Raw genomic sequence first — 26,856 nt, forward strand, 5'->3', positions numbered from 1 at the left:
CATGCAGTAACCATAATACACAGTATGCTAGCCTCCAGCTCACCAAAACCAACTCACTCACCATAATGAAAACATTTTAGAAGCTTTATAATAAAAACAAACTTACAGCATCTTTCTCAGGGTTACACACTTTCACCCAGAGGATATGGTCCAGGAGCCAATCAATAGGTTTCTCTTTATAAAACATAAATATGAACTCTACAATAAGAGTGATATCTGGAGACTGGAACATTTTACCTGTGAGGACATTAAAGAATAACTGGAGTTATTTTAGATTAAAGATAACATTGTCTTTTGGATTCAGTGAGACAACAGGTAAGTTTGTGCCAAGACAAGAAACGTTAGCAAAGAACAACTTGAAATCTCAATGTTATTAAAAGCTCCATACCTTTCAGCTATGCAAAACTAAATAAAACAACTATCCAAACAAGAACTTGTAATATATCTTGGTGCTATCAAAATATTCAATGTATACTACAACAAAGTCTCCTTAAGAACAGAAATTTTCAGTCTGCAAAAATAGAGAAAGAAGAGTTATGTGTTTGTGTCTATTAGTCTCCATGCCATGTGTAAGCTTCAAGCATCTGAGACACGGAGCTGTCACAAGTGTTATCTGCCCAGTCACACAGTTTCAGCTTTTGCAGGTACAAAAAGCAGAGATGGAACACCTCCCACCACCTCCAGACCCTTCTCTGTAAAAAATCAGAGGGAAAGAAGGAAACTACTAGAACATAACCGAGACAAGGCAACTTAAAAAAAAGGGACATCACATAGCAGTGACTGTTTTTTCTGAAATGCATAGGCCATCAGCAAACTCATACTGAGGGCATTTCCAAGTAGCCACACTCAAAGCAGTCAGCTGCCTAGTAGAAAGTCTAAGTCCCTCCCACAAACAAAAACTGCAGAACTTCTTTGCCAAGTACTGCCATGACTTTGGGGCTTCCAAGACAGCATACAGCTTGGTCAAGTACAGATGAACTTCTGGGTGGCACTGTGCTACAGGATCCTTGGGAACCCTGCAAACTGTGAGGCTTAAAGGAGGCCTTGGCAAAAGAAGGAAACTTACTGTTGATGAAGAAAGTCTATACACAATCAACAAGAGCAACTTTTTACGTGGTTGTGGAATACACTTCACTGCCAGTACAGGTGTCTGAAGAGAAAGATGGCCAATACACTGGGCTATTTTGTTAAACTGAATGCAGCACTTAAGAAAGGTGCCTTGTACGAAGACGCTGCTACCAGGAGCAACATGTAAGTAGGAGTGGGGCAGTCCAAGGCTGAAGACAGACTGACAAGAAGCGCTTATACCAGGGACTGAGTGCCAACTAAACTCCCAAAGGCAGTTCCAGATTTGAGGGCAGATTCAGAAAACATCATCACGTATGCAGATTAAGTCTGCTTCTGCTTTGCTAGGCTACAATGGAGGATTCAAGGGAGAAAGAAATCACATCTCTTAGGAGGACACTGGCTGAAGTGATTCAGTTCTGCAGATAGTGCTGAGACGTGGGCAGTGCTTAGACAGGCATGGGCTCTTGGGGCACGTGTGCACTAATGGATCAGCATCCAACAGAAGCTCTTCTCCAATGCAAGTCTTTTGTCTGTCTGCACTTGGGAGTTCTGTAGAACACACTAACACACAGCACTTAGGCATGTGAAATGTTTTTTTTCCACTTGTAATCTATAAGGCCTTCATAGGCTATTTAAATAACAAGTTCCACAAGTGGTAGAGGTCCTAATATTTTCTCCTTCTACATTTAGGAAGAACAGCTGTAGTAGACATTAAGAACAGGTTCCTCTCTGAGGTGGCAAAAACACTTCCCACACTCATCAGAAAATGGGATTTGGTTCTCATCTACAAGAGGACAAAATTCTTTGGAACGGCTACTGAGGAGCTGTATAGGCTAGTCTGGATGACAAACAAATTGGGAACAACATTTTGTATGAAGCTTAAAAACTATCAGCAGTATAGCACTCTACTCGAGCAGGTGGCTGAGTGAAAATGAAGAAATGATGCAAGCAGTCTACCTTACTTAGCCATTAAGGAGGATGTTCACATTTCTATAAACAGAAGAGAGGATATACCTGATGTATCACCCTGAACCAGTACTACACAAAAGGTAAAAAGTTATCTAGTCTTAAGTGATTAGGAACATGTATTTCCACTGTGAATGTACATGTGGACTATCACTCAGAGCCAGACATTCAGTTACTTCTCTTTCTTTTGATGCTCACTGAAGTCTGTAATTCATAGATTATCGCAACGCAGCATAAAAAAACCCCAAGGAGCTGGGAGTTCAGATCCCTGTTGTAACAGGGATAGAACATTTCTCTACTGAAACAGGTGACTGAGCCTGGTACATTATACAGTATCTCAGAGTAGATAAAGAATGCCAGTTTGTTATCTTACGTGTATCAGCAACAAGGGTATTTTTAAGGGAAAGCATCGAAGTTGCAAGGGCCCTGTTACGTGTGCTCTGACACTGCCAGGTATAAGACACTTACATATGGAGATTTGGTTTGAGAATGCCAGGATCTCAAATTGCAAGATCCTTTATTTTCTCAAAAAGAGGCTACATACTTAGGAGATCACCTAAAGGGCCTCGTCCTTTCCAGAAAACAGGTTTGATGTGATCTCATTCCCTTATGACTTGTATGAAATTGGATAAGAATATAGCCAATGAAATAATACTTATTTTGGAATTCTGAGATGAGTTTGGAGGGGTCTGAGCAAGGCTACATCATGATGCAGTGTAATAAATACGGAAGAAGCATCTGACAAAAGTCCCAATTATTTTATCCGTTGGAATGATGCTGTATTCATAAAGTGGACCATTCACAAGTGGGGTGGAGAAGTAAATGTGTTAAGACATTAACTGACCTGAAATTGCTAAATTGAAGTAATCCCTTAAAAAAAATCTTTAATTTGGCTCTTTATAAAGCAAAAACATTGACATCACTTGTAAGTGCATGTTACAATGAGGTCCTCAAATAGGCATCTCCACTTGAAAATACTCTGTAACTCAAATTTGAAGCCCCCACTAAACCAGGGACAACTCCTACTAAACTAGGGACAACTGCAAAGCTTTCTTCTTTAAAGACATAAGAAAGATGTTATGATTTTTTGTTAGTATATTGTTACTATTTACACACTATATTGTCATATTGTTTAACGTTATTTGTGGAAGTAAATATTTAAAAATGGGTAGGAAACAATCGTATGATTTGTACAATGTTTTGTGAAATATTCATGCAGAATAACAGCTCTTTCAGCTTGTCACACTTCCAACTAAATGGGCTCCCAATTTTCCTGGTGATTCATCTCTGCCTACTGCTTTCAATAGCGTAGGGCAGGAGAAGAGAAAAATACGAGGAACCCTAATCAAACACCAGCTGAAAAATAGGACTAGTCAGATGTTTCTGGGATGTTTATGGGACTGAAACCATCATTTCTAGATTACACCTGCTGAGGTGGTCTGTCAGTCACACCTGCGTCCATAGGAAGCGGATTTTTCCATGTGGTGTCAGAGAGATGCACAATACCATGCGACTAGAAGACAAAAACATCCCCACATCATTGCTCCAATCTCAATGCAAGCAGACTGACTGAAGAGACAGTTTATCCTCTTCCAGAAGATATATACAGTCACACTGCTCTGGAATCCTTTTCTTCTTCTACCCAAGGACAGAGCAATAGAACCACACCGTAAATTTTTTCCTTTGACTAGCTCATCTTCTGAAGAGCACAAGGATTACAGTCTTCAGTTGTCATCTATGGTGAAAAGACACTCACAGACCATGTCACTTAAAACCTGAACGTTAAAGGTACAGGATCCTTGGATCCTTACCTACAATTAAATAAACCGAGAACAAGACTGAAGGTAAGAGTAGGAATATACTCTTTTTCCTAATTTAAGTTATCCTAATTTTATCTAAAATAGAAACAGGATATCAACAAACAAATTATTTACTTCCATATGGCAAACTTGTCTAGGCCCAGAGGCACTTTCCTCTAGGCCTAGATTTAGCATACTACTGTCAACCATGCAGTCAACCACCCCTGACTTGGAGAATAACCTAATTAACATGGTGATGTCACAGGACACACGAGGAAAAAAAACAAACAAAGCAAAAACAAACAAACAAAAAAACCCCGATACATCCAACTGCAACTAGTCAGAATATGCTAGGCAAGCATCAGCTGGCTGTACCTGCATTAGCATCTTCAGACCCAACTGGCCTCTCTACATAACGCTGCCCAGCACCACGGAAGGGTTCAACAGCACAGGCAAAGCCTTCTCGCTTCAATTCATAATGATAACTGGAGCAAAGATGAACAGGCAACACCCTGCACCTGAGACAAGCCCTCGTCTCCCTTCAGTAACCAAGGACAGACATACACACGATACCTGCTGAAATGCTGTCACCACCTTCCACACCCAGCTTGGCACAGCTTTGCCCCAGCTCCTTGCCCTTCAGTATAACACAGCATCCCTCATCTGTCATTCCTCTATCAGACACCACCAGCACAGCACAGCCCAGCAGTACTGCCATGGATCATTCTCTCCCTTTTCTCCCCAAGGACACTCTTCCTACACCAGCTCAAAAACAGGCCTCTGCAGTGAAGCCCCTGGTAAAACAGGTCTTCAAAGCTCTGGACCCCTGACTGTCCACAGCTACTCCTTGGGATGGAAAGCAGCCCAGTACAACTCCTGCTTCACAGATCTGACACGCCAGCCCCTCTGAATCCAAACCAGCCAAGCCCTTGCCTAGCCTCTCCTGAGCGAGGGTAGCAGCAGCAGCCTGGCTTCCCTAGGGCATAGCCATAGCCCAAGAACAAGAAGCAGCATTTGCCAAGGTCCTGCAGTCCTGTGGCCTCCCTTGCAGCTGCAGGTGAGGAAAGTGCTGTGAGCCACGGAGCCATTAAGATGCCATCTAAATCCAGCCTACAGATTGCGCACTGGCCATCCCCAATAAGCAGTCAAAAATCATCAAGCCTAAGAGACCCAAGCAAAAACTGCAGTCAACATGCACTGCCTCAAACCAAAGACAATGTGAAAGAATTGAAGCAGTGGCTAATCTTGCACCTTGTTCATGCACTTGGTACAGTGCATGAGAACAGACTTAAATCAAGGAGACTCTGCTAATAAAATTTAAGAGGTTTCAGACTCTGGGTGCATAGAACCTACCCTTGGAAAGAAACTTCAAAAGAATTAAGACTCAAGGTAAAGTCTTGCTTCATAAATCCCTAGAGACTTACAAAAATGTGGAAGACTCTCCATGTTATTTATCTATATTGATAAAAATGAGAGCCAGGACTGAAAAAAAAAAAAATATTGTGGAACATCTTCTGCTCTTTATTGGGCCCTGCCAAGACTTCTATCCGATTTTCAGTCCACTTAAATGCTATCCTTAGTGAACTATTCTGGCCCTCTTAGTACATTGCTGGCAAGTACAAGACACACACAAAATGAAAAACTTTGTTTTGTACAGTTCTCTGAACTGCAAATATCTAAGTCATTCATTTTCATTCTTCTGCATAAGCATCCTTAAATATATTCAGTCTACACCAACAACAATTTTATACCTGCAAGTGTATAGTCTAACTGTAGTTGAAGTCTTTCAATGCTTTCCCTGTTAACGATATGCAAATTACTGGCATTAAAACCAGAACCTCTTTGAAGTTATTTAAATCTCAAATATTTGACTTGATCTACTCTTCCCCAAACTTCAACTATGTGGACAGCTTGAGCAAAACTGTAACCAGAACAACTTAAAATAATCAGAATAGCAAGCCTTAAAACATCAGGGCACAGTAAGATTCAGAGGAATTGTGCAAGACAACCAAAAGGCGGATTTCGGACCACTCCATTAAAAGTTTGTGACAGCTGGCATTATAGCTACAACACAGAGTATTGCAGATCCTCTGGAAAACACTTCAGCTCACAGGCAGTAGGAAGACAAATCAATAACTCTCATAAAAAGCTAGTAGGACTTTTCTATGTTGTGTCAGGGACTGCAGTGCAAACCAGAATCCAGAAGAGCAAAAGATGCATCTCATTCCACAGCGCTTCTTAGGGAAACAGCATACGTCTCACCCATTATTTATTAGACACTTGACAGCACTTAAGACTACGCTTTCAGTATTAAGAAAAACCAAAGGAAGCAACTTCTGCTCTGTGGCAGAGGTGACAGAATTCTATAATCCTGCTGTCAGCCTAAATAGCTTCATTTGCCACTTCGTCATGCAGTACTTGCATAAATTAGATTTTCAGTTCAGAAATACACTATGACAAAAATGATTTTTACCTAGCAAACTTACAAGCTGATCAAGATTTCCAATAGCTTACAGCAAATCAGCCACACCTCTCTTTTTTCAGAGATTATTTCTAAATCAGTAGCATCTAGGCAATTTAGTGCTCTACTTTCTCTCTTAGACATCTACACATAAAACTCATCCTCAGTTACAAACAACTACTTTTGCTCTTCTCCATAGCTATCCACATTACCAAATTACCATAATATCAGTCTGCATCAAGATCCATAAACGGATAGCAGAGATGAGGCAAATCTACATTACTTAAATAAAATTACTATGCAATATATGTTTATAGCACACCAGTGTGCCTCAAAACCAGAAGTTTTAGTCGCTTTCATGAATACTAATTTTTCTCTCAAAACTTAAAAGCAGGATAAGTAGTTAACTTGGGAGAAAAAATCCTAATTTAATTTTCTAGGTAGAAAAGCAACATTAAGACGTGTAGCCATAGCTAAATGCATCTGAAATACTACTGACATCATCTAATTAAAAGGAGGCAAGCAAATATGATACAAGGAACAAAGAACAGGGATGCAACCAGCAGGAGCTAACAACTAAATCTAACTACAACTATTTTCAGAGCCTACAGTGAAACAAAGTATACAGACAGTATAGAAAAACAACTTCAAAATATTTTTGAAGTTGTGCAGTTGATTAAGCCAAATCTCAATATTAAGAACTACCTACATACCCCTTCTGGCTTACGACACTGTGCCCTCTATAGCAGCACTGAGAACTGAAAGGGGTGTGAAATACACAAATAATAAGTGATCTGAAATATGCCCCCATCTGCATGGAGTAGTCAGTGCATGTCCTGAACTATAAGTTGGTTTTATGCCCATTCTGAAATGTCAATCTTACAAAACTGTAATTTGTAAGTGATTACGCTGTACTACTAAATTAAGCAAATGTACAATGAACATAAATTACTTCTATAGCCCAGGAACTTCATACAGAATTTACATTTCAAGTGCAATGAGGACTGGAGCTAAAACTCTAACCCCAATTAAACCCACAATTTAACTGTTCAAAAGTAGAAACAAAGCCTAATCAGATGCTGGTATTCAACCAGTCTCTGCAGCCATGGAATCACAGAGAGTTGCAAGGGGCTCCCCAACAGAAGAGACAAGTCTACTCAGGGCAAAAGCTCCAGTAAATTATTTAAATGCTTATTTCTCTATGATTGGCAGCTCCACTTCCTGTTTCTCCCTTCCACCTCTGAGGCCACAAAACCAGTAAGTATTTCAGCAACAGTGCATCTCTGTTGGTAGCCCAAGGCAACCAAGAAGATGGTTATGTGGTGGCCAGACAGATCAGAAGACTTCCCTCTACCTATTTCCTCTCCTCCATTGTTTCTGTAGGTTAGGCTGACAGGCAAGTACAAAGTACCATTTTGTACCCTAAGATAGCATGTTTAGGAGATAACTACTGTTTTCCTTTCTACTCAGTGAACCTCTGAGACCCTGAAAGTCAGGGAACTATTGCCTCAGCAGCTCACCTGGTGCTGAGCTGAAACAGGATACTACTTGCCATTCACACAGTGCCAATGTCCTCAGTGCTACCATTATGGGTCACTGAGCTAAAAAGGAAGCTGTTCTCTGGAAGGTAGATCCAAAGTAAAAACAAGAGAACAACAAGAATTTCCAAGAGAAGGACAGAACTCAGGACTACCCTTTATCTGTTACAGGTAGGATCTTCCTCCTGTTCTGCGCTCAACTTACACCCTTTGCATTGGAATCGTTTGTGCTGACTAAGTACAGGAAGCTCCACAGTCTGACTTAGCTTTTGATTTTTCCTCCCATATCTTCAGCTTAGTGGTTTTAAACCGATCATGACACATCACTGCAGTAATGAAATAACCTTTTGATTTGTAAAATCCCTTCAAAACGTCTCTTTCATTGCTTTTCTGTTAAGTCTTGTACCTCTCAATAAAAACATATTACTGTAAGAGCAAAGAACCATAAAGTAATTTCAAAAGCACCCAGTAGATGCTGCATTAGCTTCTCTCACTGTTGCTCATTGCAAATGACAGATAGGCTCTCACTACACCTAAGAAGGAGCAGACTGTCCTAACTTCTCCTTGATTGAGTAGAAAGGTGGAGATGGAACACGCTTTGCAACCAAGACAAACTGATGCCTGCTGATTCTTGGAAATTTTGTCACAAACACCAATGAAGTTGTTTTAGGTGGGGTTAGTTTTCATGCTTTTTTCTTTTACTTCAGTCAGTTGTGTTTTAATGACATTTTTGTTTTAACAGCAGCAAAATTCGAAATAAGTCATGCTTTGCAGTTTGACTGGTAGTATTTTTATAAATTAATTAACTTCTGGTTATAAAAATATACTCTTTCCCAACAGTTTGAGTTTGCCTCAGTCACACAAAAGTATATGAAACAACTGGGAAGGGAAAAAGAAAAAAAAAAACAAAACAAAAAACCACGAGTTAAACCAGAGTTCCTAAAAAAGCCAATGAATTTCTACTTCTTGGTCTATTTCCAATACAAAGAAGATAGCTTTGAAGTCAGATCACTATTAATTCACAGAGTCTGAGGATGAATGTGTTCTTTTGAACTACTAAAGTGAACATCTTCTTACCAATGAAACCCAGCTGAGAAAATTCTAGAATCATCCAATCTTCAGAAGCGAGCTGAAGTGCAAAATTTTTTATTGTGCTGAAATAATTCTGCTTGACAACGATGTCATCTTCAAGCTAGAGGAAGGTAGCAGTGATATCAACATGTGTCTACCAACACACTGAAAACGTATCTATACAAAACAGTCATATTAAAGTGATGCTGCATTTTTCTTCAAAAGAAAGGATTGGAGCTAAATGGATTTTAGCTCGATTTCCACTCAAAACTATGCTGGTGTTTTTTGCCTAGGCGACTCAACGATAACTCATTTGGAGGACAAGGGAAAAACAGCAGTTAATCTCTCTGCATTCCTTCAGTTTTTTTACTAAGCATCTTAAGATAAAGTAAGTCGCATAGGACAAATTACTTTCTACTTCACAGTGTCCTCCACAAATTACTTCCTTATATACCATAAGCTCCATACTTAATACCCTCCTTCAACTATGAAATCAAGTTATCTCTGTTCTGTGTAGGTCATTCTGATGTGTCGAACAGCGTAACTTCTGGAGACTCATTTGAAAACCTATCTCAAAACAAAGACGACAAATTTACCTGAATGTAATAAACCCCCTTTTTCTGGGCATACATCATAAGAAAACAATAATCCAAGTTTTGTTTTGTTCTCCATCTGAAATGAAATTAAAAGCTTAAGAATTATGAAAAAAAGTTATTTCAATACACACTGGCAATGCACAGTAATCTCACTATGAAGAATGATGCATATTAGTGAAATATTAGGATGGCTGCTTTTGGCATTGTTCCCTCGGGAAATCCTCTGTCTGAAAAAAAGAAAGCATAAGGCAAAAGCTTTGTTCAAAACAAACATAAAACTGGTTTAACCTGAATCTGACTTTGTGAAAACTACCTGACATTTCTCTAAAAACACATGTGCATTTTAAATGGTAATTCAGCAGGAATTACTGGGTTTTACACTGTATTTCAGGAAGAAAACAATAAACAAAAAAGTCTACATAGAGCAAAAAAAGTGTATCAAGTCTCAGTTCTCCTCCCAAAATTCTACACTAAATGAATTCAATCAAGCATAGCATTAGGCTCTGATCACGCACAGAACAGCATGCAGGAATGAGATGGATTCACAGAGCACTTTTAGCATCCCTGCACTTTCAAGAATTACAGTAAGAAAATGTTTCAAGAATTCACATCCCACTGGCCATTTCATAAACAACAGAAGTGTGGGTGTGGGAGGAGATGGGAAAAATCTGGGGGAATAAACTGACCTCACTCTCTCTTTTGAGTCTCCAAATGTCTCTTTCAAGTTTGTCAAGTCGGGATAGTAAGTTGCAGGAGGGGCTATTACTTCCACCAAACCAGAATTGATCTCTGTAGAAAACCTGTCAATAGAAACATCCTAAAGTCACATGAGAGATTCTGAGTTCTGTAGACTTCCTTCTTGCTTTCTGTTGGTACAATTACTATGTCTGGTTACAACAATGACTTATTCAAATGAGGCACATAAAACAAAAGTAGTATATAAAAAAATACTGGTTTTCTTAGCATCTTCTTTGGAGCAGTATAGGCTCTTGCCCAATAATCAGAATTCTAAGTAGATTCTAAACACTTCTTTTGCCTTTCCTTTTTTTAAGAACCTAGTGTTTTTTTCTATAGTTCTCTTTGAACATATGAAATACAAGGCCCTAACACAGATGTCACAAATTTCCATTCATGTTAAACTAATCCCATCTGTTTATGTGGCACCAAATAATTTAATCCCATTTATTGTTTTACAATTTAACTGACTGAATCACTGCCCCTTAATTTGTCATCTATTACTTTGTTGTTTGAAAGCCCAAACCCCCAAGAAACAAAAAATGCATGATCTCATATTTCCAGAATACTTTTTATTACTTATCACAACCTGATTTAGGAAAAAACAAAAAGCAAACCCACCAATAAGCTAAGAAGTCCCCCATTAAAACTACAACTTACTCTTTTTCCAGGCTTGCAACAACACTGTTAACGTAATCAAGATCAGTCTGGAAAAAAACAAACACAAAAAACCAAATAGAATACTTAACAGTTTTGAAGCTACATTTTCAAAGAATCCAGTAAAATAAACATGGGAGGAAAATCGACTCCATCGTGTAAGGTATTTGAGTAATATAGGAACACATCACACATGTAACTTGTGTGTAACACATGTAACTTGTGTCTTATGTCTAATGGCAGAAGAAACAATTTCTTTTGTAAACAGAGGGGAATAATATTGACCTCATCTGCTTTGAACAGACAGTTCTAATCCAGCTGTTGGTATTTTCTTGCAACCTCTCATGGTCTTAATGACAAAATGATCAGTGAGTGTTTGTGGAGGAAGAACTTCATACTATTTTTATATAATAATAATAATATATCCGAAAATACTACCAAGGAAACCTTTCTGGAAAACAGAGCATTGAACATAAACCCTTCTTTCAAAAATATATCTCCTAAACTATGCATTTAAAGCATGGATGCCCCAACCACAGACAGCAATGAACATGCTGTTTTCCTGACTAGGGTTGCTTTTTTGTATCAGAAATTAAAGTTGAGGGACTATCAATCCTATCAATCACCTGGTTCTTAAAGATGTGCAGATCCTAAAAATTCCTTGTTGGTTAAAATATAAATCATGACATCCTGGGAAAGTCTAGACCACTGAACCTGCCAGAACTGGCCGATTATACAACCTATTCACTTGGTCATACAACACATGCATGCCAGGAAAAGAGAGTATGTGAATTCATAAATGTGACTGAAAATCCTAATCTTTGTTATACTTCATAATCTAATCATTTGACATACTATTCATCAATTTTCAAAAGAAAATTTACAGTCTATAAAACAACCCAGATTCTGGTGGCTCATGAGGATTCTGCAGAAATAGATGCCTTTGAAATGCTGGAAACAAAGGAACAGTTCATACTTTTTCTGATGAATTTGTAATGCAGATTATCATTAAAGGATTATACACACAGAGAACAAATCCCTCCCAAGCATTTCTATAGGACCGTTAATCTTGTTTGATAAAGGTGCTTACCCTTTGATCTTAAAAATCACCATTCCTATTTTTAAAGATTTATTTTTATAAAATCCAACATAATACCAGTGACGCACGCTTTTCCAAAAAGAACAACTGTGGGTTTCTTCCAAAAGCAGGTTCTAAATACTACAAGAACATGTGAGTAGAAAGCATTTCTCATAATTTTTCATACGTATTTTCTTCATAAGTGCTATGCTTGGTGCTGGACAGAAGTTCTAATAAACAGATAAGGTGTTCACAATTTAAAACTCATCCTGCAGTGAGTTCCACACAAGCAGACTCACAGGTCCATATGGACCTTGATATATCACTAAGTCTTTAAACACAGATATGGATTGTTCACGCACAGTTTATTCCTGGAATGGCGTTTAAGACATAACTTTTTCTGCTGTGTATAACAGTTGCAGATCAGTGACCTAGTGACTACCTAAAAATAATTTTAGTATATCCATCTTTAACTGAAACATTTTTCTTTTTTTTTTAAAACCTTTTAATAAACCTTTGAAACATTAAAATACAGAAATTGTTGTTCACTCAGCATAGGAAAAAGACAAACTATTTGAATTTCCAGTTGGCATGCCAAACATCAATTACCCAGTCTAGCATTAATAACGCAAATACTTGTTAAACAGTCCATACTGTAAATGCATAGACATACACACACAGAGCAGAAACACAGCTAGTTTCTATACAGTATTCCAGAGAGTAAAATAAATGCCAAACTTCATCCCAGCTGGAAGCATATATTTGGTCACAAGCCTGTGCCTTAGTGCAAGTCTCCTTATAATGAACATAGTTTTGACCTATTTTGCAGATATGCCATAAAGCCTTGCTAGTGCTTTTAAAACCCTACACACTTATACACAATGCACCACAATGCGAAAAAAAAAGTCTGGAATAAGAGGGGTTTTTTCCCCCCTACTTCCCCTTATTTGTTTGTGTCCTTCACAAAAAAGGTTGGCAGTTTCCCAGTCAGAGCTGCAACCACAACAGCTTCACATTAAAGAGATGCAGCCTGTAGACTTCCAACCTCATATTGTGATCTGTGCTGCTGTAACACAAAGTCAAGATATTCTGGTCTAGCTGCACTGAATATGAGATATGGCAAATACTACTGCTGATTTAGTAAGTAACCTTCCTTCTGAATCTACAATCACTGCATGAGCATAGTGCAAAAGGAGATGCCACTTTTAGAATGAAAAAGAACATTGAGATTAAAAAAAGTTGATGCCATTTTTCACATGAGCAAATAAATGCATTGAAAACTTGATATCCTGGCATTATTTTAGTTGTACTCATATCTACCAGCAGCATCTGAGATTCAGAACTAGGATTTCAACACCAAACTCTTCCCCTCAGGATAGCAGGTTGACTGCCATCTTTCCACATCAGAACTTTCGGAGGCAACCAACTCCTCTCGTTACCCAGCCTAACACTAAGCAGGATCTTTGCCAACACCCTTCAGCTGTGGACATGTCCTAGGAAAGTGGTGCTTGTAAGTTATTTCACACAACCTCATGAAATAAATATGAGAATATGCATTAAATTTGATCAAGCTGTAACTATACCCAAGGGAAGAGTTAACTATACAGAAGACTTTGCAGGGTAGCAATGGAAGGAAATCTGGAAGCCAGATAATTGCTCTAACCTAACAGGATCTTCCATGCACTATCAATAAATTCAGTTAGCAACTGAAAAGTGACAGAAAAAAAATCTATTATTGACCAAAATCTATTCCCCATTTTTGAGGAAGAAAGCATTTACTGCCTTGACAAAATAAGACCTACGGTCCTCTTTATCAACCTGCAGGACACGAGACAGCTGAAAATAATTATGAACAATACATAACACAAAGGAGTAATACTCTTGTCTTCTCCAAGAACCTTAAACAGGACAAGACAAATGCAGATTAATCAAAATGAAGTCATCCATGAAAGACAAAGTGTAACTGTTCTTCAGGCTACCAGTGAAGATCATGTAGTACATACCAGGTTGATTTTGGGGCAGCTACAATAAACTTACATTCTGTTTCATGGTACCAGTGCTGCTTGCAACTATTGAAAGGAAATGTCACTGGTGATCCCAACCAAAGCAGCACACCTGTAAGACTACAGCTATGAATGTTTTTGTCTACCAAATCAGAAGGCAATAACAAAACCAGAATTTTTCCTTAGTAAAACTCTTAAAGTTGAAGATTAAATAATCCCTAGGAGTTTGAGACCCAAGAAAGAGAAGCAAAAATGAACGTTTTAAGAACTAATCCTTTTAAAGCAATTAAATGCAAAATTGTGATAGGCCACAACCAAAGAGTTAACAGTGCCAGCCATGAAAATGCATCTTATCAATGAATCACATGCAGCCTTACAAACAAGTTTGTCCTGTTAGGTGGATCTCTGGGAACTAATGAAAGGCATAAGTAGAGATGGTTCTTTCAGTATCAGCAGTTCAAATCTTTCTGCCTGTTCTTTCTTCCTAGTCATATGAAATTACTGATCTCTGAGAGAAAGCAAGAACACTTGGAGCAAGACATCCTCCTTTTTTTCATTCATACCAGATCAGACCAAAGATTGATCCAGCTCAGCATCTTGCTACCAGCAGCGGCAGGCAGGAACAGATACATAGCAAAGAATAAGAACAGGACAAGCATACACAGTACTCCCTCCTGCTACCATCCACGCTGCCACTACCTTCAATTCAGGTTACTTCCTGACACAGATGTGATTTTGTGTATTTAATATTCCTCAGTAGACTCCTCTTCAAGGTACCTCGCCAGTATCCCCTTGAGCCTATCTAAACTTTCAGCAAAAAAAGAAGGTTTAAGCTTATGATAACTATGGAGTTTCATAAACCTGTGAACATTGCAACATCTAAGGTTTAACTCCTTGCATCAGCAATTTTGATGAGACACACATATATAGTGTGTTGATGAATCTCTCTAAAAGAAAACAGAGTCCACTGTGGAACAAACGAAAGTTTCAGACTGTCAGTGAAATAAGTTTTTAAATGTCCTCAGTTTTTATAAGATGCTGCCCTACAATTCTCTAAAGTACCTTCTCTAGTTTAGGTGAGGCTGCATTTCAAATTTACAATTATTCCAAGGTTTGTCTGAACAAACATTGTTATTCATAACAAACACATAAAGAACCAGAGCAGCAATGAACTTTCCAATCTTTTTTATTGATTTTTATAAGTGAATGTGTGCATAGCAAAGTAGTAGAATATATTAGCTAGCAGACAAAACAAGAGGTTAGAAAGTTCTGATTAACAGCTAGTCAACCATCAGACAAAACCAAGATTTCTAGTTTTAAGAATCAGCTCTTTTGTACTGTTAAATCCTACCTACTTCATACTTTCAAGAATGACAGAAGGTAGACTGTTTCTCAAAATGTAAGGAAAACCACAGCATTTTAGACCAAAGGTCTATCTACTGTTTTAGCCAGTAGCATATGCATAGAAAAAAAAGATGCAATCATAGAATATCTCAAGTTGGAACGGACCCATAAGGATCATCGATTCCAACTCCCTGCTCTTCACAGGACTGCCTAAAACTAAACCATATGACTAAGAGCATTGTCCAGACGCTGCTTGAATACTTGAACTCTGACAGGCTGGGTGCCATGACCACTTCCCTGGGGAGCCTGTTCCAGTGACCGACCAGCCTCTCAGTGAAGAACCTTTTCTTAATGTCCAACCTGAACTTCCCCTGATGCAGCTTCATTCCATTTCCTCATGTGCTATTGCTGCTCACCAGAGAGAGGAGATCAGCACCTTTCCCTCTGCTGCCCACCTTGAGGAAGTTGTAGACAGAAATGAGGTCACCCCTCAGCCTTCTCTTCTCCAGGTTGAACAAGCCAAGTGACGTCAGCTGCTCCATGTAAGTTTTGCCCTCAAGGCCTTTCACCATCTTGGTCACACTCCTCTGGACACACTCTAATAGTCTGATGTCCTTCTTACATTGAGGCACCCAAAACTGCACACAGTACTCGAGGTGGGGCCACACCAGTGCAGTGCAGAGTGCAATAAAAAGGGTATGTACACAATGAACCTTCCTTCCCTTCACATACCTCAGTTTTCTGTAATCAACAGTTTATAATTCCCAGGCCTGACTGGTATCCATACCATTACATTCAATAGTTCCTCCTGGATCCGGTCTTTGTGAATTTGCCCGATTCATTTCAGAATCCATTTACTCACTTTTATTTCACAATATCCAGTAGCAACAAGGTCCGCAATTTAGCTACGTACCAAGTGAAAAATATCATCTTTGGTTTAGATTTTGCCTCTTAATTTCATTTAGCAGCACCTAGATTGCACCTGTATCACTATGTCAAACCGAATTGGTTCTAATCCACATATGTAAAATCTAAATGAGCAAAACAGTGAGTCCAACAGGGCTAGAGCCGGGCTGACACACAGGCAGGGCAAGCACACAAATGCTTTGCATCAGACTATACAAGACATGGTCTTGTACTCTGGCAGTAACAACATGACAGGGTCCTGCTAGAAGAGACAAAAATAGCCTTGAAGTTCAGACATCTACATTCCATTGTAAAGCATGGGAGTCCTGTCCCTGCTTTTATTTTCTGGCTCACCCCTCCTGCAACAACTTATCTAGTGATACCAGATACATTACAAATTACATTTTCCTTAGTTTGCCACTAAGCACTACTCTTACTCCAATTCCCATGACTTGTCCGCACAATGTGATTAGAAGTGCTAAACACCAGACTTTGGCAATATAAAGTGCTACAGAATGGCAGCTGCCATGAAAAACTCAACTGTATGTGTCAACATTGGGACCCCGCTAGTGAAAACTTAATTTTCACATTAGGTTCTCCAAATGGGGGTGGGGGGGTGGGAAAAACCCAAAACCACAAAAAAGCAAGTAAAACATGATGGAATGCCATGATACAGGGCACCAGCAATGTAATTCTAGCATTTTCTTGTTCTGGAAGTTTGACTTGCAACCTTAGCTTTTTTTAAAAGCTGTAATTTTCAAGATACACATTGAAATGCTCTGTGAAATGTACAAGTTTTCAGCAGTTGACTCTGCTTTGAGCAAGGGGATTGGACTAGATGATGTTCTAGAGGTCCCTTCCAATCTCAGTGATTCTCTAAATCTCAGATCTTGCCTTAACAGACCAAACCTCTGTTTGGACTAGATTTCTATTTCAGTTGTCAAAAAGAGTCAGTTTTAGGAGAAGAAGTGCAAATAGAAGCAAAGATGGCACTAAAATTGCAAAGTTTTTTTTTTTCACAAGCCACTAGGAAAGGAAATTAAGATGCAGACTATCAAACTACTACAAATGCAAGAAGAGAAGCTGCAGGGAAAGACGGGGGATAATTCAGACTTTAACTGTACAGTACATTCTAAACAGTATGGTTTATCTAGGCTGTTAGATTATCCAGATCTTAATTCTTAAATGAATCTACTGTAAGTAAGTCTTCACTTATCCAAGAACATCTTCCAAAAAAAGAAAAAAAATCCCTGGGAAACAACCATGCTAATCTGCAAAGCGTGGTCACTTCATTGCTTACTAATTTCCACAATTTTATTTGATCTTTCATCATCCCTGTAGAATAGAGATGGAATCATTTTACAATGTATTTTAAATAATAACAAACAATGCAAAATTGAACAGCCTCCAGAAAAGGCAAAGCAAACATATATTTGCCTTGAAATAGTGAAAGTACCTATGAATTTAATTACCTATATACAAGGCATTAAAATTCACATAGGAAAAAGCTGCCACTAAAGTGGCATTTGGACCTATTTTTGGATATTTATGCAGTGCAGCAAAAGCCCTAAGGAATAAAAGTGCAGCAGTGGTTTCCAGTGGTTGCAATAGTGTATGGATATAAATGAAATCTGTGGAAAAAGGTAATAACACCTGTTAGAGTTCAACAAATGCAGCTGAAAAAAATTATTTTCAGGAATACAGTGTCTGCTTTCAGATCTGAAGCAGCAAGTTCAAGTTAAATACAGGGAACACGAGAAGATGCAAAGCAAAAGACAGGAATGCAGAATACTGTCATAACATAGCCCCCTAATGTTACATAAGCAAAAGGTAGCCTCTGTGTCCTACATGAGCTAATGACTTCATCCCTCCCTTACTGAAAGTCCCCACTCTACCATGCAGGGAAGACATACCTGTCTCTCTCTAGTAATTTCTGTGATTAACCCAATTCAGCTCAGGACAGAATTTCACAATGCAAAGCCTTTGGCAGCAATAGCAGGAATACAAATATATTCTTGTACCACTCCACTCTCATTTCTCTCTACCCTTGTGCCCTGCATGCCAGGTCCTCAATCGTGAAGGGCGTATGTCCATATGGATTGTGCTGTGAACCACAGCACCACATCAGAAAACAAGTTTAGCTTTTAAGAAGGCCAGCCCGAACAAAAAAAAACCCCAAGGGACAATTCAAAACAGGACATTCAGATGCAAGTTATGTTAGTGTCATACAGCCTTCTACTAGTTTTGTGCATATTACAGATGACTCCTGGTTTGTAGAGTCTGAAAGAAAGCAGAATATGTGGCCTGGCAACCTGGGGAAACTACTTCTGGGTGAGCCTGTAAATCATTGAAAAGGTCTAGATGGTTTGTTTTCCAGAAGAAAGGTAGTTGCTGTGTACAGTCAAAAGCACCCTTCTATGTTATGTGTTCTTTATTAGGAGGACAGAAGGAATTTGTCCTCATTATCTTTAGGCCAAGGCAGACCACCATAGCAAAATTTGGTAGCGTTGTCCAAAACTCAAAGTGTCAATTCAGTCAATCATCCAGGTATGAAGTTACCTGCTACAATGTTTCCAAAATAAGATTATTACTGTCACTTTCCATCTCACAAATACACTAGATGTTACTGAAGAGATCAGATACAACTCTGTCAAACAGTGACGTTCCCTTACCAGAAGCATCAGATAGTTAGTGTGGCCCAGGTGCATCTCAGAAGGTATCATATAGATGGAGAAGCATTTCAGTCATTCAAGTCTAGGGCTTGAGAAAAGAGCACAATCTTGAATTTCATCTTTGTGCTGAGATACTAAATTTGTCTCAGGTACATGGAAGTGTGCAAATCCTGTCAAGGATCTTTTCTGAGATCTAAGAAATATTTTTATCACTGGTTTAATCCCATATAAAAACTTTGCTAGTCACTGCCATGAAAAGAGGAGCATAAAATCCTATGACAGTGCCCAGTATCAGCAGCCCATACTCTTTGGATACCAAAGCTTAGGTGCCAAAGAAGTGGGTATTGCAACAGCAGCTTAAATATCTCAAATGCTTACTGACAGGCCAAGCTACCCTTCCAGATATAAGAGTTGTCAGTATATACAGAAGCTCTGTTCGTCCTGATGAGTTTAGAGTGAGATGTCCAAAACAAAGGCTACTATCTGTGTAGGCCTTTAAAATTACCTGGTGAAGATAATGTATCATTTGGCACAACAGCCTTGTCTAGCTTTGATTTATTTTTAAAAAATATATATATATTACATACATACATATGTATGTATGTATATGCTAAGATCTATTGGTCTTTCTCCCACTTGAGAAGTGCAGTAAGATCTTTTGAGGACTAGGAATATGCTCTCCAGGGCAGCTCCAGGAAGGGGCGGCTCTCAAGTTTTCAACAGTTAGTGGAAAGAATGGAACACCTCTGTAGCCGGGATGATACTAATACATCTGAGTTGAGAGCAAGAGAGACACAACACTCCTTTGTTTTCTATCAAGAGATCTGCTGATCAAAGAGATCTATAATTCAGGCCCAGAGCAAGAGGTGAAAACACAAGCACGTATATTTTGCTGGACAAGTTTGCCATATTGCACTCCGATATTAATACATCCAAACCAGGTTCAGCAAGGTTTGACCCAGTATGTGCACTCAGTGCTTAATCTGCTGAGGTTTTGTTCATACCAGCGCGCAGAATGGTGCCTTATTGGGTGCTTGTGTCACATTGACCCAACCAGTATAGAAACTTTTCCAAAGAAATAATAAAGATTCTCCACAAAAGGAGGACAGAGAAAACACTATTGAAGATCTTTTAGTTCAGCAGCCACTGTCTACATGAAGAGATGACACGGTGACAGTAAAAGATATTCAAGACATGCAAGTTTTTCTAGCCTAAGTGAATGGTATACACATGAAACAACAGTAAGATTTGACTAAGCAATACACAAGAAAGTGTAACATATGGACTAGTGCTCCAAGAACAAATGGCTGGTCAGATGCAATCAGTAGCGTACAAAATTAGAAAAACGCTTATGCATACCTGTAGCGTCTTCTGATTCTTACTGAAATGATTTCTCTTTCTGATATTTTTGGTCAAATCAAGGACTTATAGTCTTTCCAACATACACTGATTACTGTTTGTACAAAAGACTGTGCTAAGTGCAGTCACTGATTAATGGAGTGGACTGACAATAATTTATGATATATTTAGAACAAGTCTAAGATGCATTTATTTTCTTCATGGCAAATGAGATCTCCCCACAGGGGAGAAAAAAAAAAAAAAAAAGAAAAATGACATACCAGAAAAGTATTTTAATTTCTCTCATACTCAGTAGTGTGGGGATGTGTATGTGTGTGTGTATATATATATAGGTGTGTATATATACATATATGTTTGCTGCTCCACTATAATGATGTAAAGTAAATGTTGATGTAAATGATGTAAAGCCATGTTTCCCATGTTAATTACACCATATTAAATAAAAATACCAGACAACCATTTTAATCTGGAGTTCATAGTTTCTTAAATCCAGAGCCTATAGTTTATTCTGAAAGCAAGTTCTCATACAAAGCAGGTTTATGAGATTTGAATCGCTTGATTCAAGTCATCTGATGAACTAGCTACATAGTGAAGGGGAATAAAAAGATTTTTAAGTATAACAGTATAATGAATCATGCCTATTTATTAGTCATCCTAATGAATACCTGCAAATTATTCTGCAATAAAGTTATTTTAACAAATTGGAGAACACAGACATATGTCAGTTACTGGGACAATTGCACAGTTTACTGTCAAGCAATTCTAGTAATTATTTAAATTGGTGATTAGATATCACATCAGCTAAGATATTTTAGAATTCCTTGAACTTCCAGTATGGAAATTTACTGTGTATAATTACATTACTGAGAAATATCCATACAGTAAATGAGTATGCAGATCTCTATATTTAGCAACCATAATGAGTCTATATTTACTAGCTCATCTGTTTACACATGTTCATGCTGTTTGCAGAAGGCCATTAGACTTAATTTTCAACTTGTTTTCTAGCAAGAAAGTCAAATTTACAAGAAAGGAGTGAGATTTAATCGTGCTGGGTTTTTTTAGCAGTTCAAAGAGTTTTTTTAGGGTGCTTAGCACAAAGAGATTACAGTCCATGACTACGGCTCCCAGCAATGCTTCTTAAACACTGTCAATGTGATTTCTTCAATAAAGTGAGCAAGAAAATACTAAAATCCCTTTAAAATATCATTTTTCATATAATTCTCTCACAAATAATAAATTCTCTCATAAAACTTTTTGTAAAGTCTTACACCTTTTTTTGTTGGTACAAGCTACAGACAAGGCACAGATAGTAATTTTAAGCTTATTAGTAAAATTACCTAACCTCACACTATGACCATTTCTTGCTGTACATAAATTGCACAGATGTTGAGCAAAGGCCATACCTTTTTCCAGGAACTTTTGCCATCATTTTTAATACAAGCATAGTTGGTCAAAATTCTAATGTATCTTTAAATAAGCCTTCATTAATGCACACATGTTAATGATAGCAATAGTCTAACACATTTTAGGCTAGGGAACTCCACAGACAAAGCTATTTTAAAAGCTAAAGCCCTTCCTTTTGTTTAAGGAGAAACAGAAGTCCACCAGGGGAATACACCTTCCTTCAAATTGCCAGAGAAAATGCTTAATAAACCTACACTTCTCATCTTGCAGAAGGAAGCTGAAATATACAGCATAACTCAGAAAAAACACAGCATAGTTCAGGATGAAGTATTTGCTCTACCATATTATTCATTGAAAGAGTTTCCTGTAGCAATTACAAAACAAACTATAAGATACTGAACTTAAGAAAATATAAAACTTGGTCAAAGAAATAGCAAAGCAGGGAAGACATAAAATTGGATGGAGTAAAGGAAAAGAAATACAAGCAACTATAAGGAATGGTTGTAACAGGACAACAATTTAAACAGGTTCTTCGTATTTTCCCAGATGTTCATGGCTTGCAGTGCCCATAGCAGATATGTGAGTAAGCACATAGTGCTGCTCTGAAAGAGAAAGACACAGACATAAGATACAGAGGGTAACAGTATCCCACTCCGGAGCAAACCACACAATTCTCCTTGGGCACAGAAGCAATAGCTCCTATATTAAAATGCTCCATTCCTTCACGGTCACTTTTGTAGAATCATTCCCAAGATGAAAGAGAATTTCACACCACCTCAAAGGAAGAAGTTATTTAGCTGTGGGAAACTCGGGAATAGCAATACGGCTTGTCTAAGGCAACAAGGGAAACTTGTGCAGTTGGGGACAGAGTGTGGATTCTCTTCACTCCTATTCTAAGTTTTGCAGAAGACAAAGAATCCAATGATAACACATGGTCTTCTTATCTCAGACCTCCTGAAGCAAAACGAAACGAAACGAAACTTCAGTTTTAAACCTTGAAAAGAAGCCACACTAAAAGGCAATAAAATTACTCCAACTAATACAGTGAAGAAAAACCCAGCATCCCAGTAATTCAGAATGAATTCTGTTCTCTTGATATTCTCAACCAACAGATGTTTTAAGAGCATTTTCTGCAGAAAAGCAGTATCTATCCTGACAGACAGTTTTTGACTGACTGTCACGAAAAAGAAAACAGAGCCATTTATACTAGAAAACCATTAAGAATCAGTTCTCACATACAGGTAGAAAGTTTACAAACTTTTCAACGAAAGCTTTAAAGTGTGCTGATAATAGAACTAGAAATATTAAAATGCCTGTCTGATTTTCCACTGATTCATCCCTAAATGGACACTGGCTCACAGGATTAAAATCGTTTTCATAATTTTAACTAGAGGATTCAAATTTTCATCTGTGGGACTCAAAACACTGTTTCAGTAGAGCACTATCTAGTTAGATGGATGAAGGTCAAACATATATATAAATTTCCCACTCTCCAAGTCAGACTTTTGAGAAAAACATACAGACCAAAATACATATATGCAATTCCCAGCAGCTAACAGAATTATTTCTGAAAGCATTCTATCATTTTCCTAAATTTGATTTCCACTAAATCAGAGACAAACTGTCCAACTGAACACTGTTTGAATTAATCCATGAAAAAGGTCTGGTTCTACAATATCTACACTGCCCAGAAAATAAATATCAGTAACAATCTGTGCCTAACATCTCAAACTGCAGCACTCATTTGAGGAAGGACTAAGCAGTAGCATGAAGAGAATATGAAGAATCCTCCCTACAACACCAGAGTACCTTAGCCATTATTTTGGTGTTGAAGGAACAAGGTAATTAGCACATCTCTGTCACTAGGTATAAGCATCAGAAGATTTGCAAAATAACCAGTCCACTGAATCCGTGTCCACTATTCCCTTGATAAACAGAAAAGGCTGGTCTCTTCAGGCTCTTTTCTCTCAAATACAAGACTGGTACTGTCTCCTTTTCAGGGAAGAAGACAGTCATCTGTCTACATCTTGAAGAAAAAGTAGATCCTCATCAATTCCTGAAAGGAGTGGTACTTGTAATTAAAGGCAGGTTAGACATTGTATAAAAATATTTAAGTGATTACCTCTCCTATAAAGACAACCATAACACAATCCAGTTTTTCTTCAGGGGACAACTTATCAATAAGGGAGTGGAGAGTTTCTGTAAGGTAAGACTTGACTTTTCTTTTCACTGTAGGTATTCCCATTACAATGGAAACTGAAATCAAACAAACCAGAAATGTACGTTCAGACAAAACAAAAATCTTATCTCATAATAAAGCATTGCTTAAGAAATGCGAAGAGTTAAAAGATGGAGATAACAGTAATTAAAAATAGTTTAAAAATATACCACCCATCATCAGGAGCATGATTAACATAATCACAGCCACTCAGTGCAAACAAAGCAAACAAACAAAAAAAAAGTAATCCTAGACATGCCAGACTATTGCATACGTAATAATCAACAACCATGGTATCAATCAGATAAGGTGCACCAAGACTTAGAGTGATTAAACTCCCTAACTTAGTTTTATTTTCAAACTAGCACAACTATTCTTCACAACTCAAGTATTAACTTCTCAGAAGTTGTCTTTTAAAATGACACTGCTGAAAAAAACTCTATTACTTTCCTTGCACCTGATTTGGGTTCTTCTAGAAAAACAAGTCCAGGCCATCAGGATTGCCTGGAAATCCCTCACTGAAATCTCTTACCCCTGTTAAAAGCACCTCAAATGCAAAGCAGTCTGCCCCCAGCTACAACACTATTAACATCTTTCAGCTGGCCACTTGACTCTCGTGTCCCTTAACTTTCCCATAGTCTTTCTTCTGCATCCCAGCCTGTACCCAGGGCTGGCTACCTACTAGGAACCCAGCAGACAGCAGCAGGAACACAGTAAATGGATAAAGCAGACTTCATGAAGTCAGCCCCAGCATTCCAAGCCATCTGCGTGAAATGACTTACCACATCATAAATATATAAAATCAAACAACTACTAAAAAATGTTGTTTATCCTTCCTTATAGAGCCTGCTTTGCCTAGCAACTAAACATTAACAAGCTCTGAATTTTTAAAACAAACACTCAAAAAGCACAGTGACCACGAAAGGGGAAGAGAAGAAAATAATTTAACTGAGAATTTCCTCCCTCTTTTTCATTAAACCTGAATCCAATTTCTATTTTGTAATTTCAAACTTCTGTCATATATTCCAAATGGGATATAATACAGGCTTCACTTGAAACAATAAAGGAATACGAGCCTTTTCCTTCCTGAATAACAACGTTGAAATAAATGGCGTTTATAGTCGGAAAACCAACCCTATGGCTTGAGCCGGCACATTTGTCACACAGGCTTGCCTTCTGTTAAAAGGAGGAGCAATCAAACTTGGGGAAGTAATGAAAAAAATACAGGCCAGGAGTAACAACAATTCATTGGTGGGGCCTTCAAGTTTAGAGACACACACACAGATGCTTTGAGTTATATCAGCTTGGTTGGGCTTTATGCTATTTATTTTCTAGAACTCCAAGACTGGGACTCCGTGGAGCTATACTAATGACCAAAGCTCAGAATTTGTGAGGATTAGGAAGAAAAAAAAAAAAAGGGGGGGGGGGGGGGGGTATCAACGGCATTGCAGCACAACGCTGATTTTTTTTTTTTCCATTCCAATGAACGTCCACATTTTATTGATGCCATTATTTCCAATTATCCTAGTTCTTCCAACTCAATGTATAACTTCCAAGTTATACATTGAAATACATTGTTCAAAAAACCAGAAACATCAAATCTAAAATACTTATATCCATGCATGGTTGCCCCACAAATCTGAAAAGCCAAAGGGATATGTCCATTAGCAGTTCAGAATCTGTTGTTCAGAATCTTGAGCTTTGTTCCCTCTCACTTAGTTACAAAAAATTCATCCAAACTAAATGCTTCTTAATGTGTACCTTAACCTGGGATGGGGTGTGATTGAGATTATGCAGAAAAGAATAAAGCTGAAGCCAAACTCCTTTCATCTTGGATTCAGTGCGAATTCTAAGAGATATCAATATCACACAAGTTAAATATGTCCTTGATCTACCAAGTAATGCAGTAAATTATATTACTAGAACGAGAAAGTCCTCCAGATATAAAATATAAAATAAATATTGTATCAGCATACCTCCTGTCCTTCCAAGGCCAACTTGCACAGAAGGTTGAAGGCTTCCTTCATTTTTCAACAAATGAGGCAAATGGTAATAGATACTTGGCACTTGAAGAGATTTTCTACTTGTTAGCTCTTTTAACAATTTCAGTGTCTCATCTGCAAACATACATGGAATCAGTAATGCAGAAAACAAACAATATGAAGTTTTGTGGTAAATAACACAAAATTCCAAGCTTGGTCCTAACTGAAAAACAGAACAAACAATGCATTTTGCTGAGGCATTATGTCTTGTGTACAAAGGAATTCTTTTCTCCTTTTAGTTTTTTAAATAAACTACGGCCAAGATTATTTTCTACTCAGTAACCTTGCTACAGACATAGTTAATACTTACCTGATCACACAAGACTTAGTGTATAATCACAGAAGTAAAGAATGCTCCATTTATTTAGGTTGGGTTCTGCCCCTCCCCCTGCCATGAATCAAAACAGGAATCTTATTTACCTAGATTATGCTTACATTACTTATGCTTACAGAGCTCATCACCACGTAGTGATGCTCCTGCAAATAACTTTTCAAAGCTACAAATACATATTGGAATACACTGCACATACAGATACAAAGCAAAAATAGCATTAAATATACAATTAAGATTTTGAGTATTTCTGCAATAAAATGAACACTAACAGGAATTTAATTTAGATGATTAGAGTACTTACAATAATTCTTGCTCTTTCTAGAATAACTGCCTCTCAGGATGTCCAGGTGGCTCTCAAAGTTGCAAATCACAGTTTTTAAATACCCCTGCTGTGCGTGTTGATTTTCTTACATCAAGTGTGAAAACAACTCTTATTTCAAATGACAAATATGATCGCATATGGACCTTTGAAAACTTATGGGCTTTACAGTATCAAGGTAAGTAAAAAACTGTACTCATGGTTTCCCAGAACAAATTGAACTGTGCAGAAGTGAGAAAAATAACGCCATAAATGTCATCCCTCTCAGATTCTGAGTGTAGCT

At 38.0% G+C, this 26,856-nt stretch overlaps 1 protein-coding gene across 1 annotated transcript in view; it reads right to left on the bottom strand.

The window, feature by feature from the left end:
* The window catches only part of MGAT4A (alpha-1,3-mannosyl-glycoprotein 4-beta-N-acetylglucosaminyltransferase A), an 81,410-nt gene that overhangs the window by 17,271 nt on the left and 37,283 nt on the right, over window positions 1-26,856 (bottom strand). The window contains exons 3-9 of the mRNA XM_075724741.1: window positions 25,855-25,995; window positions 23,783-23,916; window positions 10,895-10,941; window positions 10,186-10,299; window positions 9,500-9,575; window positions 8,910-9,024; window positions 107-237 (exon numbers count right to left, since the gene is read on the bottom strand). Coding sequence (XP_075580856.1) covers window positions 107-237; window positions 8,910-9,024; window positions 9,500-9,575; window positions 10,186-10,299; window positions 10,895-10,941; window positions 23,783-23,916; window positions 25,855-25,995 — 758 coding nt within the window. The remainder of the gene's footprint in view (window positions 1-106; window positions 238-8,909; window positions 9,025-9,499; window positions 9,576-10,185; window positions 10,300-10,894; window positions 10,942-23,782; window positions 23,917-25,854; window positions 25,996-26,856) is intronic.

This window comes from Pelecanus crispus, chromosome 1, assembly GCF_030463565.1.
Source record: "Pelecanus crispus isolate bPelCri1 chromosome 1, bPelCri1.pri, whole genome shotgun sequence".
NCBI classification, from domain to species: domain Eukaryota; kingdom Metazoa; phylum Chordata; class Aves; order Pelecaniformes; family Pelecanidae; genus Pelecanus; species Pelecanus crispus.